The following is a 16,733-nucleotide window of genomic DNA, read 5'->3' on the forward strand; positions in this document are numbered from 1 at the left end:
ACTGACGACGACATCGAAGGAATGCGATAGTCATTCTAACGGAAAATAATGATTAAAAACCACAGCTTTATATGCTATTAAATTGCTTATGTGTCATTAACAAGTATGATTCTTATATACGCAATTTGTGCACAGTAGTACTCGCGGACTCGACCTAATGAATCTGCAAACACACGGAATCACTTCTGATACGAAGATTGTATCAGTTCTCATGCAGAGATTGAATAGTATTTATTCAACACAGATTAAAAGACGAAAACTGTGATAGCCTAACCGGCAGTGGATGGCGGAAAATTGATTTTGCACAATACAACTTGAAGAGGAATCAGTTGCCTGAATGGAACTGTTCCTAAAGTTAGCATTGTTTGGAGACTTTCCACAGTCTTTCTAAAAGTAGTTGAGCTTTCTGTACAAAGAGGGAATTTTATTGAGCCCGTCAATGTGCTTTATATCTAAGGAATCTTTGTAAAATAACTTCTTTGCAAATAGTTTCGAGTTGAAACCTTGCATTTGTTATGCGGGCCTTCAGAAATGAATTTTAGAACGTAAAGAAGATTGTACGGAGTAATATAGAGCTCTTTCATAAAAATACTCAAATTTTATCTAAAACAAATATTTTACATAAATACAGTTATTAATTGGTGTACTCTATTATCCTGTTTGCCAAATGAAAAACTCAAATTTCACGTAGTTTATCAAAAGTGACCTTTAATAGCTTAAATTAAAAAACGTAAAGGAGATTAAACGGAGTGATATAGAGTTCTTTTATATAATGCACTTTTAGGTATTCAAAACACTCAAATTTTAGCTAGAACAAATATAATAAATAAATACAGTTATTAATTGATATACTCTATTATCTTGTTTGCCAAATTAACTTTAATAGCTTAAATTATTAATCTCCTTTCGCTTCTATAGTTTTATCTACTTGCACGATCCTGATCATCATTCTCGCAAATACTTTTTCTTCGCAAATTCTTGGCAAATCGTTTTTCCCCAGATATCTAACGATGACCCATAACTCTAGGTAATATATATATAAACGATTACATGATTCGATAGAAAAAAACTGGTAGAAACGGTAACATTTCCATTCATTTTTTGATATCAGAAGAAAATTATTACAAAAAGTCCATCACATCCAACTGGACAGAATGAAGTCTGTTTATTCATAATACAGTTATTGTGACTCAATGCTTATTTTGCAGCATTCGAAGCTATGCATAGCAATATATTTTAAAATAGATTATAAATCATTTGCTATCGTGGGAAGGATCTGTACATACAAAATGCGTACAGAGCTCAGTTTGTTTAAGTTTTTTGAAACACTTGATGTGTGTACCATGGGAATCCCTTTGACACGGGCATTTGCGTGCACTCGGTATCGATTTATGATTACCAATGGCAAATATTTATTTTTCTTCTGGCCAACATTATTTTCTGTTTTACAAACACGCACGTTATGTATAACAAATGAAAAGCACAGTCTTATTGTGGTTTTTCAAATATTTTTAAAACAATCATGTTCTACCTTCCTTCCCACCTTCTTCCAAATCAAATATATATACATGTATATATATATATATATATATATATATATATATATATATATATATAGTAATAATTCTATGAAAATATGTTCTCGCCTCATGTCAAGGAAAACGTGTTTTGTCAAGTTTTGCATGTCTATATATACGAGTTGACTATCATTTAAATGCTTTACAAGATTAAAATATTTTGCGAATGTTACATCATACATGACATAAAGCGAATGTTTGTTTTAAATACATTTAAATTAATTTCTATAAAATTGCAAATAGAGTTACATCATGAACGTAGCGAGGTACAGCAACCGTGATGGATGATTCATGATTTTTTTTATTTTAATCAGAATTTTTTGACATGGTAGTGGGGTCTTTTATATGCCCTGTCTTTTTAAAATCTCAACAAATTCACATAATGAAGTAATTAAATTTGACTTTACACTACGTTTGTGTCATATATAGGTATATTTTGTTGACTTTCATAATAAAATCGACAAAGAATATCTCTATTTTGACGATACATTTAAAATTACTACATTATCATAGAGACATCTTATATTATTTGTATCTGTTCTTTCAGAACGACCGAGAGACCAACATACCTCACCTCTATCCTCTGAATGCTTAATAGTGTTAAAATAATTTGCATATTCAAATGTTAAAAATATTTCCTGTTTTCTCAGACGTATATTTATAAATATATTATGAAAATTTAACGCGTTTTGCCACTGATTTGTCGTAATTATCAGGACAGTATCAAATTAAATAATTTGTTAATATTGATAATTATACTAATCTTTTTTGACCAATTTATTGTCAGGTAAATTATAGATATGCTGTAAACAAATTGCTACACTGGAATATATTTTATTTTAATTCTTGTTGCAGATTATAAATAACGAGCTTTCTAATTCACATTTAACTGCATATAAACAAAACAAAGAATTTATAATTAAAAATAAACAACTTAAGTATTCTGCATTTTCTTATCGTGTTAGTTTAGTTTTAAAAGAATAATATAATTATGCTTATAGTATTACGATAAGTATTATTTGCACATTGCGCTTATTGTAAAAATATTATACAACCTCTATATTTATCGCGCTGATTCATCAAGCTTTAAGAAAAATCTTTATGTATGTATGCGAGTTTGCAATCTAATAATGAGATTTTATTATTTTGTAAACTATTGTAATTAACTAAAATGAGTAATTTGACTGTTGTTAATTTATGAGTAATAGTTTATGAAAATATATTGGGACATATTTTCTGATATAAGAAAAGATTTTTCACACAAATCTATAAGAATATAATCAGTGAATTTATTTTATTTTATATATAATTTTTTTTATCTTTATTAGTCTGAAGTTGTGACCAGATTATCCAATTAGATGCATCTTTAGTATTTTTCTATGGCTACTTGAGTCAGTCCCCTTTGCCCTAATATGCGTAGAATTTTTATCATGTAATGTTAACGAAATACGGAAGCATATATAAAACATGTCCCAAAACACAAAATTTGTTAATATTCCTACGAACTTTCACATGTAAAGTTTGGAAACTAGAAGGTCACCGGTTCTCTATTTATTATAACGCCCGGGGGCTACTATTCTACAATACGTTACTGTTGTTCATCAACTTGTTTGGGCTAGGGATGGACAAATATCGATTCTCAAATTTTATAATTTATATAGTAATATGGATATAATTTTGGAATATTGGTTTTAGCTGGAACGTTAATATTTGGATAATTTCTAACGCACTTACATATACCTAGTATTTGGCCTAAAATGAGCGAGGTTTTAATGACTATTCATATTTGTACCCAATAGATTTAAGGGGGCGTCCATTAATCACGTGATCGATTTTTTAAAGATTTTTGGACCCTTCCTCCCCCTTGGTGATACGTGCTTATATTCAAAATTATCCTACCCTACCAAACATCAAGTGTATTTTTAGTTACAAGAAAAAAATGTATTTTTTTTTTATTATTTTTGATAATATTTGAATTTAAAAAAAAATCAGGGTAAAAAAATACACGTAGTATCTTACTATACATCTCCCTTTCCCACGTGATATTTTGTAATTTTTTGTCAAACCCTTCCTCTCTCTAAAAACTTTACGAGATTATTGAACGACCCTAAAGCAGATATGGAATACGAGAATTTTAATTTTATAATATATCAATTTCACAAAAGCTGGAGACAAAATAATAATTCCATATGTCTTATATTATATAATAGGTTTGTCATTAATATTGGTTTAAGGAACATGAACCAGAAAATTCTGTTTATCATATCTACGTTCTATTTTCGAATTATGTAGGTGGACCAACTAAAATTTCTATTTAGGAGTTACCAAAAAAAATTGAGTATCAGTTTTACATGATTCAAACATATCTCCCATCCCTAGTCTCGTTCGAGTTACTCAAAAAGAGACAACGATTTTAATGTTTAAATTTGAATTTCTGGTTTTACCAAAACTACATCATTGTACTAATAAGAGTCTAATCATGTCATTTTCTCTACAGCTGGCATCTGAAAAGACATGAAATTTTAGAGCAATTTAGCGAATATCAAATGATTTATGAATTTAATACACCAAGTAAGTTTTGTTAGTACGAAATATAAAATTGTTTTTTTTATAACAATGATCGAATTGCTTATATCAAATATTTTGGGTCGATAAGATAATCTCGTCTTTTTAATGAAACACTTGAAATTTATTGAACATGATGCTATGTTTATGCATTACCTCATTTTATCTACTTTAAATATTATTCCAAGTACTTTTTCTGATATTATACTTACAAATAGTGTATAGATCACTTCATAGAAATATATACACTATACGGTATCAGTATAAAATTGTTATAGTAATTCTTTGAAATTATGACGGATTTTTCATTTTTTAATAATACTAAAAAATTTATTATTATCGCTGTTGATAATAAGCATTAAACAGTATTAAACAGAAAAGCTGTATTTAAAACAATTTCACTCATATCTTTACATCGATTTTTATGATGTATATATTTTTAGATATAGTATATAAATATGTTGAGATATGAAATTATTTCTTTAGAATTTTAATTGTAGTATCATCATAATCGAGATAATTTTGTAGCCTTACTCTAAAAAATGCGCTTTCGAGTATTTTTAACATATTTAAAATATTTATCAGATTAAGAAGCAATTCACAATCATGATATATACATACATACACACACATATAATATATATGTATATATATATATATATATATATTTAGATTTAAAAGTCGCTTTGGCAGATTTGATTTTCGGATACTAGGGATAAAAATAAGATACTTTGCTAAAGAAACGATACCTCCAAAATGAATTCTGATGTCCTGTGCATTGACCCAAAGATAGGGGTTGAATTTTGAAAAATTCTGTTTTAGCCCATTTTGAGTGCTCCAATCGCGTCCAAATTTATGACAAACTGACTTTGGAAGGCCGATCCACCTATGCCTATGGTTTACCCCCTGGAACCTCCCCTTAGAGGTCTTCCATACAAAAATTGCACAAAATCATCGTTTTTGGCGACAATATTAGAGAGCCGTGCAAAATTTTCAAGACTTGAAACCAAAAAAGACTTCAAACAATAATTTAAAAGTTTTACATAGTTTTAATTACATATGTTATGATTAAAAAAAATTTATAATAAAAATAAATCGCTGATTTTTATCACGTTGAAGTACTCGAAATAATGCAACATTTGTATTGGGGACCTCTAAAGGGAGGTCCCAGGGCGTGAACCATGGGCATGGGTAGATCGTCCTTCCAAAGTTACTGGGGGGTCGGTCATACATTTGAACATTATTGGGGCGCTCTAAATGAGCCAAAACAGAATTTTTTAAAATTTAACCCAATCTTTGCGTGAATGCACAGAACATCAGAATTCATCAGAGATATGGTTTCTTCGGCCAAGTATCTAATTTTGATCCCTAGTATACGAAAATCATATGTGCCTATGCGACTTTTTTTACCCATACCAATCGACCCGCCCTAATAATGATGCAATAAGTAAGTCAATAATTTTCGAAATTTAATTTTTTTATCAAAAAATATAGGATTGCTCAAATGATAAATTTTCGAGCATTATTCAATCTATTTGTACACTTCTTAGATTGCGCACATTTTAAGAATATTGCATATTGAATTTGTGTCAATATGTTCTTTTTTGTCTGCGTTCATGAAAATAAGTCTAGTGAGAAGTCATTTGCGAATTCGGGATACATAAATTATAAATATGATTTATTAATAGCAAGTTTTACCACTGAGTTTATTAATATAAAGGACTAAATAATAACTATATGTAGATAGGTATGAAAATTTACTTATGTTTTTGCTCCATTCGGTTAATGACACTTGACCCGCAACTTTTATTGTGCATTAAGCACTCGAAATCGATCCCAGCTCCAACCGCCGGTCTGACACTTTGGTTAACAATAAGGTCATTGCTTTGCAGTATTCGAATTGTTTCTTATACAATAAAACTTATTCTTATCCGTAACATATTACGAAGTTTTCAATTTTCATGCCACATTTATCGTTCTTATTTAATTATCATTATATGCATTATCGCTAAATAAAAACAGTTCTTCTTTTCATAACTTCTAAAGGAATATCTGGACTTGAGAATACTAATGATGCAAATAGAAAACATTTAGAATCGGCATGCACATAATTACATCAATGGTGCTAATGATCATAACAGGTCAAACGTTTTGTGCTAAATTTATTTATTCCTCATTGAAATACATCCATTGTCGCGGGTTTATTTAAAAAAAATTATATATAATAGATAGTATTTAGTATATTTATTGTGAATTATAATACAAATTAAACGAGAATCATTTCATTATCTATTGTTACGCACGCGGTTCGAAGTTGATGCCAGCAGTAATCTGTAATGTTTACTTACTAATTATATCTTCCCGCACAACAAATATTTTACATTCAAAAAATATATTACTATCATTGTGTTTTTTCATATTTGCTAGCTTTTGAAAACAGATATTTTTAATTTTTATATTTTTTTAAAGCTTTATATAAAGTATTTCTATGAACGATATATATTATATATAAATATAACATTTAAAATATTTATTTTATTTTTATTCGTATATGTAATACACTTACAATATTATAACATAAATATTTGATATCAGCAAAACTGCTGTGTTTTCCGCAGAAGTGCCGCTGCTATACAGAACAGCGTGTCCGTTAGTATATGCTGGACGGACCAGACACAACGATTTATTTTAAGATATCAGTATCAATAAAAATGTATTGAAAAATTGAAAATTACGCTTCTAATGGTCTAGAAAATACAATGAAGGACGAGAATTCTCAAAAGATCAACTCATAGAGATAAATCTTGAAGTAAAGGCAAACACATGTCGTCCATGGATGACATCTAGCTAAAGTTAGCACACACAGCACGCCATGTGGATGTCGTCCATAGAGGATATTCGTAGCGAAAGGGTTAATCCATAATTTCTCAATGAGTTGTTGAAATTTTATAAACAGTCGAACACTAAATAGAAAAAAAACAAAATTAATTGACTTGCGGTGTGAGAACATTTAAAGACCAATAATATTGTACGAAAATTACATACATAACTTATTTGAAACTGCTAACAGACATATCTAAAATATTCAGGTCAATTTTTGTGTACCTGATAAATAGAACAATTTATATTTTATTAAAGTAATAAATAATAATCAAAATAACATATATTCTATGGGTCATGTTTTTTGGACATTTTTTTCTCAACGATTGAGTTGTTATTCCAACATGTCATTATTATATACAATGTCTATATTAGGACTAACAATTGTAAATCAACAAATTGGCTAAATGTCCTTAACTGGACAGTTTTAAATATAGTAGTGATAAAAAAAAATTCTCATCCTTCTGACTATATTCAGTTGGTAGATTTTAGCACGAATCTTGAAGACATAATGACGAATTACTAAACATAGTTAAAAAGAATTCAACACTTTTAAGAAATAATTTTATGAATTTTATAAACTCTGCCACAACAAATATTAGATTCTAATATAATCCACATGTGCTCAATGCTTGAGATAAATGTATCATGAATAATTTACTAAGTTTACACTTCTAATGTCAGACAACTTCTAAGGTCGAACATATGATAAATATGTCATTAGCGAATTGTATTAAGTAATTACATACTTTTTCTGTTATTGCCGAATATATATGTAGAGCGTTTGTACGCTATTGCTCCTCTTATCGCACCCGGTAAATGCTGATAAGCGCTTACACCTTAGTCGCACTCGATTATTCCTTCAGTCGAGAACGATCCACTACAGTTTGAACATGTGTTAATGGTTATGTGAATAAAAAAAATTTTGGTAATTTAGTGGAATGTGAAAAAATCTGAATTGGCAATTATGCATAGACAATACAGCAGGGTCGTTACCAGTAGTCAAGCCAGTGGTAATTGTTAATTATTACTAATTAATAATAAGGAATAGTATACAGAGACTTGGAGATTTTTTGGACTTATTTGATTTGAATGTCCAAATAATTAGCTTTTCTAATCAAGCACAATTAAATTTTTAGATAATTTAATGTGCGTCAAAGTGATTACTGACAATGAGTTATCTCTACATAGTTATGTAACGTTATCACATTCGAAACTGCAAGACCATAAAAAATTATAGGAAATGTTTATACATAAATATATATTTATGATTCTGCGGTTAATTGATTATTTATTCGATTGTTTGTGATGGTTATTTATGTTCTAAAATATTTTCCATGAGAGATAAAAACGAAAAAAGAAAACAAAATAATTAACAACTTGACGTTAATTATAGTGCTCTTATTGCAATATTCTTATTAAAGATGTAATTGGCTGCCGTCTTTTCAGTCCCCACATTTTAAACAAAAAAATATCACTTATTTCGAAAAACACACCTAAATCATTTTTACACTTATATTGCGAATCAAAAATTCTTACCGTCAACTATAAATTAAAGTAAATACAATTTTATAAGCAAAATGGAAATGATTTCATTTAAAATTTAACTTAAAAAATTGGATATAAATATTACTTCATTCATATCTCCAATCGAAGGCTCTTTGCCCTCTCGATTTTTATTCCCAAATTGCTAATACTTAAATATTTTGCACTGTCCGTAAATTTGCAAAAACAAGTAAAATGTGAATATTTTTACTTGTCAAATAAAAGAAGTTAAATATTTTCATTTTAAATCATTTAATTTAAAATAACTTTACATTTTTTTTAAATTCAACTTACAATTATAAACATACAGATATTTTTTGTTAGTTAACTTTTACTTAGTTAGTAATTTGTAAACGTTGTCGAGTAATTTTTGTTTCAGAAAGTCGTGGATTTTTTTAATAAAATTATCTCAATGACAATAGAAATGTTAATGCACTTTTGTTCATATATATGACGAACTTAATATTTAATAACTACTTACTTAACCTTAAATCAGCGGTTTCCAACCTTTTCTTCCTTGCGCCCCCCTTTCGAATGAAAAAAATATTGCGCCCCCCCCCCTTCTTATTTTTCTAACAATTTAATTTAAATATACTTAATATAACTGAAATTATGCCAAATAATACACAGTATTATAAAAATATACATGCAAACATAACTATTTATTATAAGAATTTTTTTGTTTCACATAAGTAAGATCTCACATATGGTGATAAAATTTCTAAAGCATTATTTGTCAAAGTGGGAAAATCGTCCTTTACTGGTAACCAAAACTTAACAACATATTTTCGTCCTAAAACATCTGTTTCAATGTGCTATCACTAAATAAATCAATTATCATTTTCTGCTCTGCTGTTGAATGACCAAAATCATCATGATACTCAATGACAAATGGATTTCTAATCCATTCGTATTTGGACGTAATTAGATAAAATAATTACTATATATATATATACTACTAAATATTACTACGTAGACTAGTCATATGACTGATATAATAATAAGATCTTTACTTACTTCTGTTTCATCAGTAACACAAGTAATTTTAAAAGTGGGAAACATGTTAAAGTTATAAAGTTATTTATTACTAGCTATACACAGTTCTAATTTTTTCATAAAAGCCGTAATCTTGTCTTTCTGAACAAAAGCACGAATTTGAGATCCTTGCATTGATTTATTTAAATCGCTAAGTCTTTGAAAAATATCAACTAAATACGCAAATTTTGCGAGGAACTTTTTGTCGTAAAACAAGATTACTCCGTCTCTTTTGTTATCAGCAAGAAATATAGCAATTTCTTTTTTGAGCTCAAACATTCTTAGAAGTACTTTAAGTATTTTGCTGATTTGTTTTTGACAATTACTCAGCATTTAATAATAATATTTTTGAAACAGCTTTGCGCCCCCCTTGGAACGGTATGGCGCCCCCCCAGGGGGGCGCGCCCCACAGGTTGGAAATCACTGCCTTAAATGTTAACTTGAATCATAAAAATTATGTTATGACCCAAGATTTATATCGATAAAAACTATATATTATAAATATATAATTCAATACTCAAGGATTAACTGATAAATAAGATAAAGGATTAAATTCCACTTACATCGATGTAGATTTATTTGCCTTCTCCGGGGTCAAGATTTAAAAATATTTAATAACTCTAATTAAAAGTGTATCAGACAAGCAAGTTTCCCATTGTTTTTAATGCAACACACCTACCTATTAAAAATCTATTAGCTTCTTTTTTTATAAAAAAAGTAATGTGATCGAATCACAAGCCAACCTGAACTCGAGATAATATGCCAACCTCAATTCAACTCGTAGTTACATTTATAGTATGCCTCGGAGCTTATATTGTGGGTTTTTGTGGGTTATTATATATATTGTTTATATCTGGAACGACATTAGAAATATAGAGACCTCCGGATTTTTTAAATATTTGATGGTAGAAATTCCGAAGTAATTTGAAGTTTAAAATTGGTTATTTATTTAATATTTACATAGATATTAAAAATATTAAATTTTTATGGTCTGATTAACTTGCTTGATTATAACCTGAAATTACATTATATTTTTATTATTTCTGGTTAAATTACAATCTCTTTACTATTATCTTAACACGTTCACTGATAGTTTTGTCAACAGATGGCTATTAGAAGCCAAAGGAAAGTTGTTTTTTCTGGCAGTGATATATTTTGAACAGTATTTTTGACTTAATTATTTCTACGGAAAAGCTTCGATAACCTATTTTCACTTGATACAATATTTGAGATCTATATGATATCACTTCTGCTTGGTATCAAGCTCGTCAAGGTATTCTTACCACGGCCAGCTCTATAGATAATACTAAAAAGCAGAATAAAATTATAATTAGTTTTAGCACTCTTAGAAATTTAGCACAAGTAGAAATAATTGACAGATCTTTCGATTTTACGAGACTTACCCTTAGTTTTTTGGCTCATTTTCAATAAGCAAATTCGGTTCGTCAGTTTTGTATCTGCATTTATAATGCTAAACGGTTGATTTGGCTTCGGTGTTCACACATTAGACTATGTCAACATTTAATTTTATTGTTAGTACTGTGAGCTCATTGTATCTATTATTGGACACAGTTGTAAATTTCATAGTTTTTGGAACGTTAATTAATTATTTTATACCTCTAGGCGTAAAGATATAAGAGAAATAATGAATCGTTATCCATTTTTGTTGCCGAAACGTATTACATGGTATATAAGCAATTCAGGATTTGTTTCTTGACTTTCTAGATTTTAAAACTCTTTTATATTAAGTGTAGATTTTTATAAAGTAGTTGCAAAACCGAATCAATTTAAAAATTTAATCCCCAATTACTCACTGAAAAATAAAATCACTGTTTTATGACAAAACTATAAATGTGATAATATTCTTACACCTTCTAATCAATATCGTACATACTTTCCACATCATATTTTTTATTATACCTGGAATTTACGAATTACTACAGATAACGTTAATTTGAAGCGAGCGAAGTATCTTTATCAAATCGATTGATTGATTAGAGTTAAATACCATATATGATAATGATAAAATAATAACAGTAAATACTTTTAAGTATCTTATTTTTCATATTCATGTAACTAATTGTTAACTAACATTTTCAATTTATTCGGTTTACAAATATATCGACCTTGGTAAACCATTATGCAGGTCATCTGCGTTTTATTAAATATGTTATCAGCCTGTCAATTTAATTGCTGATATCATTATTAAATAATATGAAATATTACCAGATAGAAAAAATAATATAATTAAATTCAACTGTGTGATAAAAAAAAACTATGCAATATATTATATTGAAAATATCAAATAAAAATTCGGAATGCGATTGTTCTTGTTTTAATAATGGGTACTTTTATTGCTCAGAATGTAAGTTATTATAAATATATTTATCTCAATAGTGTAAGGACAGTTAATAATTCAGTCTTATACTATTAATGTATCGAATATTATTCGAAATTATTGACTATGCTCATAAAAACATCTTGTTGATAATTAAGAATAGTATTAAAAATAACTTTATATTATTTTAACCCCTTGCTCAGTTGCACTACTGAACGCACAGGCACAATGATATAGTTTAAGATATATCTATGTTTATCAAAAAATGTTTTAAAAAATTAAGAATTACGCTTCTGATGAACTATTTTATATTACAATAAAAGACTATAATTCGCAATACTTTAACTGATAGTGATAGATCTTGAAGCAAACGCAAACACTTGTCGTCTATGGACGACATCCGTAGCGAAAGGATTAATTAGCTAGCATCCGCTAAGGAATGTTTTTGCAAATGTAATATTTTAGCTATGTAAATAATATAAAAAATGTACTATCCAATACATCTAATTTTATCATCTAAATTAAAATTTAATTCATATAATCATTTAAATTAAAATTAATTTGCAGTCTAATATTTGTATATAATATTTTACATAAAAGTAAATATACTTTGTATTGTAAGTAATTCATATCACATACTAATATTAATAATTTACTTTATTCATAATTTTGTCATAATATTTTTAAGAGCATAACCTATTTCCTTCTTAAACTGAACAATATATTACTAAAATCATAAATTGCAATTGGACACAGCAATGTATATTTTACGACTATAATAATTTCACTCTATCCACATAGATGGGCTAAATTCTAATGGTTTTATATACACAAACAACGGTTTATTCGTGTACTACAATGTTCACAATTCTCATAATGCATACATAATTAGTGACCTCCTCAATTAAAAAGCATAACTCAATGAAATTCCTACAGAAAGCTGTTGAACGGGAAATCTGTACGTTTTGGCTTGTAATACAAGAACCACGTGCTAAGCTTTCAAACATGACAACACGCACATGTTTTGACAGAGCTGTATTGTAAACAATCGATTGAGTATTTCTACAGTAGTAATTCGTGTTCGTGTCAGATGGAAAAAGACTTATTTTCATTTTTTATTATTATTATTTAAACTGCGATCAGAACTTAAGTCTTGTAAGCTGTTGTGATGATTTGACTTAAATAACGGTCGTTTATTAATCGCGTGAGTCTTAAAGGGGGGTGGGGGTCTTTTGACAAAAAAATCGCGAAATATCACGTGGGGGAGGGTTGGGTTATAGTAACATATCACGTGTATTTATTTATCACTTGAATTTTAAAAAAAAGTCTGATAATTAAAAAAATTAAAAATTTTACGATTTTTTCTATTTATGATAGATTAGTGATGTTTGATGGGTGATGGGAGTGATTTTGGATATCACCAAGGGAAAGTGACCAAAGGACCAAAAATCCTTAAAATTCGATCACGTGATTAATGGACATTCTCTAAAATTTTCGTTTGTTTTATAGAACCCCGTCAGTTGTCCTATCTATATGTAATGAATCTTTATTATTAAAATTTCTGTAATACTCATCAATTTACTGATGCATCAAAGCCACGCAAGGGCTATTTTTACTTGGAAACATTTTTTTATCTATATTTTTAAGTGAAAACCGATGTCAATACTGCTTGTCATCAGACTGTCCGAGGCTGGTTTCGAGGTTACCTTGGACCTCTGATTTAATTCCCAAAGCTCTAACCACTAATCCATGGGGAAGCTTTTAGTTTTTGAAAGAACCCAGCGTGTGATTCGAATGATTCTTGTGTATTGACGGAATAAAGAATTGCTTAAATTTTTGGGGAGTCCAACGGTTTCGGAGATCCCTTAGAAAAAAAATTTAAAGCAATGCTATTTGGCGATCAAAAATTATTATTAGATAGACATATGCTTTTCCAATTATCAGATATTTTTATAGAGATTCCAATAATAAGTACAACTTTTGCACATTTCTATGGGTTCTGTACCAAGATTTATAATATTTAACCGTTAGACTGCAATGCGGCGCTTACGCGCTTTGATATTCCGCCTCTAAAAGAGCTAAGCAGGGGTTTGAAAAAAATCTAATTTCACAAAATTTTTAAAAAATATTAAGAGTCTTTAAAATTTTTAAAGGTACAGAAATTTCCAGCAATTTGACTTAAGGCACGGTGCCTTGCACCACTGGCAATATGGGGGCGTCCATTAATCACGTAAGGTTTTTCGGGGAAAGGGGGGTTTGACAAAAAATCACGAAATATCACGTAGGGGAATGAGGGGTATTGTATGATATCACGTGTATTTATTTATTACCTGATTTTTTTTTAAAGAATCCAAACATGTTCAAAGAAATTCAAAAATTTTACAATTTTTTCTCGTAACTAAAAATACACGTGATGTTTGTTGGGTGGGGTTAATTTTAAATATCACCACGTATCACCAAGAGGGAGGGGGGTCTTAAAATCCTTAAAAAATCGATCACGTGATTAATGGACGCTCCCTATGATATTTTTATTGGGTGTTTCAAATTCAAATTAATTTGATGGAATTCTATACTAATTATCCTTACCTTCAAGGATAAAAAATGATAGAACCGTTGCAATGGAAAGTAAGAAATTTGGGGTAAAATCAAGTTCAAATAAGAAAATAGGGGTTCGGTCAAGATTGTTTATTTTATGTAGTATTTTAATACACCTCTGGCCGATAACTGTACACCCTTCAGTTCCAATGGATTAAAAAGACGAGTGGGAGATTTGGAACGATCGCGATATTGTACTCTGCTTAACTACCGCATATAACAATGGGCGACGCGTGTTGCTGCTATTAAAATTCATAACTGGCGGTGCGGTGTGCGTTGCTTCAGCTCCGAGCCCCGTAACTCCAAGTGTCCGCTGTGCATTTCTTCACGGAGGCGCTGGAGATGCAAAAACTATAATCGATTATCGTGGAGATTTATAGGAAATATATTTTTAGAATGGACAAAGAAATGATATTGTCCAGCAACAATCTTCAATTTTCAATCTGTCTTACTTGCTCGTTTGTATAAGAACAATATGATTTTAAATCAGATGCAGGCGGAACAAAATTAAATTAGCATAAACTTAAAATTTCTCTGTGAGAAAATAATTATGTACATACTTAGATTTAGAAACAAACAAAATCAAAATACAAAATACAATGAAGACTGTTTAAATAATTTAAGGGGGTATTCTAGTGTAGAGGCATGAATTTGTAATTTTTAAATAACTGTAAAAAAACAAGGTAATTCATTTTATACTATTATCTTTTTTATAATTTCCTTATCAAATTTTCGAAAGTACAAAAAAAAAATAATAATTTTAAAAATTAGCAGTGGTTGAAATGAGGGTCTCAAAAAGTTGAAACGTGACCATGCCCACGATTGTAACCCTCCTAGTAATCCGAAATAAAAAAAAATGTTATCAATCTAGAATAATGTCGTAATGGTATCAACTAGGATTAAGTTAAAAAATCATTTTTGAGAAAATGGTGACTGAAAAAAGGATCAATTTCTTACCACTTATTTGAGTTTCTCGAATTTAAAGTAGTAAAAATTAAAATTTGGATATGAAGCTAGTATATGCCTGAGTGAAGTCTATAAAGAAGATTCTCCACAAATTTTAAATACATCGGTCCAGTAGAACTCGCGAAATCGTGGCCGTCGTATTGAAAAATACAGTTTTGAGAAAAACGCGTTTAAAGTTTTGCAAAGGGAAGGAAACAAAAGAGGATTATCATGGTAAAACAGATGTATCTCCGAAGATAATTAAAATGTTTGAAAATCACCTCGTACACATATTCTTAATTAGTTTGAAAACATGAAAAAAAAAAACTATTTTTTTAAATTTCTACACTAGAATACCCCCTTAATGTCTTGGTGTTATGATGTTTGATATTATGTCTACATTTAAGGCATCTTCAAAAGATGAAATCCTGTATATCCATTAGTTCTGTAGAATTTCTTTAGAAATTTAACAGCTTTTATGAAAAATATTTAGTATCAAAAACGAAGAAAATATTTTATAACTAATGATACTTGATTATAACCAAAAATAGGTATAAATGAGACTTCACAAGTAATTAGTAAAAAAATCTAGATTATATAGGGGATAGTACCACCGTGGAATTTGTGATTGATTTTTAAAGTATTTGAAAGGGTAATGAATGGAAAAGTTGAATACTAAATCCATCAATTGAATTAAAAGAAGTTGTAATCTTAAAATTTGGTCATTTGATAGTTCTATTTCTTGTATGGTAGTAAGAATTGGAAGATAAATTGAAGTGAGATCATTTCTACAATTTGTCAGTGGGGTGAACACGATTCTTTGAGTTTTTTTTGAAGTTTGAATGCACGTTTTAGAGATTCTGAGAAATCCCAAAATTGAATGTCGTAGGCTAAATATGAGTAGAAGTTGGAGTGATAGATTGGAAGAAGACAATTTAAAAGTACTCTTACAAAACAAGCTCTGGCAAGTTTAGATATTAATGATGAATAAATATGATTAGGGTAGAGCGGAGCACAAAGAAACAATTTGACTTTGAACAATTATATTGTGAACCAAACCAGATCTTTAAGCAATTATATCATGAACCAAACCAATTATATCATGACATATAACACATATCAAACAAACAACTATCTGACTAACAACTAACTTCCTTCTATAGTGAATCTAACATAAAATTAAAAGTACATCTTGTAAAACAATTAAATAACTATTCTTAAAAATTATATTAAAGTCTCGTAAGCTAAACAAG

The 16,733-nt window shown here is 29.0% G+C and overlaps 1 protein-coding gene across 2 annotated transcripts in view; it reads left to right on the forward strand.

Annotated features, from left to right (window-relative positions):
- Positions 1-7,948: 7,948 nt before the first annotated feature.
- Positions 7,949-16,733, forward strand: part of LOC113377391 (spectrin beta chain, non-erythrocytic 1) — a 38,799-nt gene continuing 30,014 nt past the window's right edge. For both annotated transcript variants that reach the window (XM_026617697.1, XM_026617698.1), the window contains exon 1: positions 7,949-8,035. In XM_026617697.1, the coding sequence (XP_026473482.1) occupies positions 7,990-8,035 (46 nt within the window). In that variant the 5' untranslated portion in view covers positions 7,949-7,989. The remainder of the gene's footprint in view (positions 8,036-16,733) is intronic.

The sequence above is a fragment of the Ctenocephalides felis genome, unplaced genomic scaffold (genome assembly GCF_003426905.1).
Source record: "Ctenocephalides felis isolate EL2017-DRISC unplaced genomic scaffold, ASM342690v1 CF-g0.4_SCAFFOLD_01886, whole genome shotgun sequence".
NCBI lineage: Eukaryota > Metazoa > Arthropoda > Insecta > Siphonaptera > Pulicidae > Ctenocephalides > Ctenocephalides felis.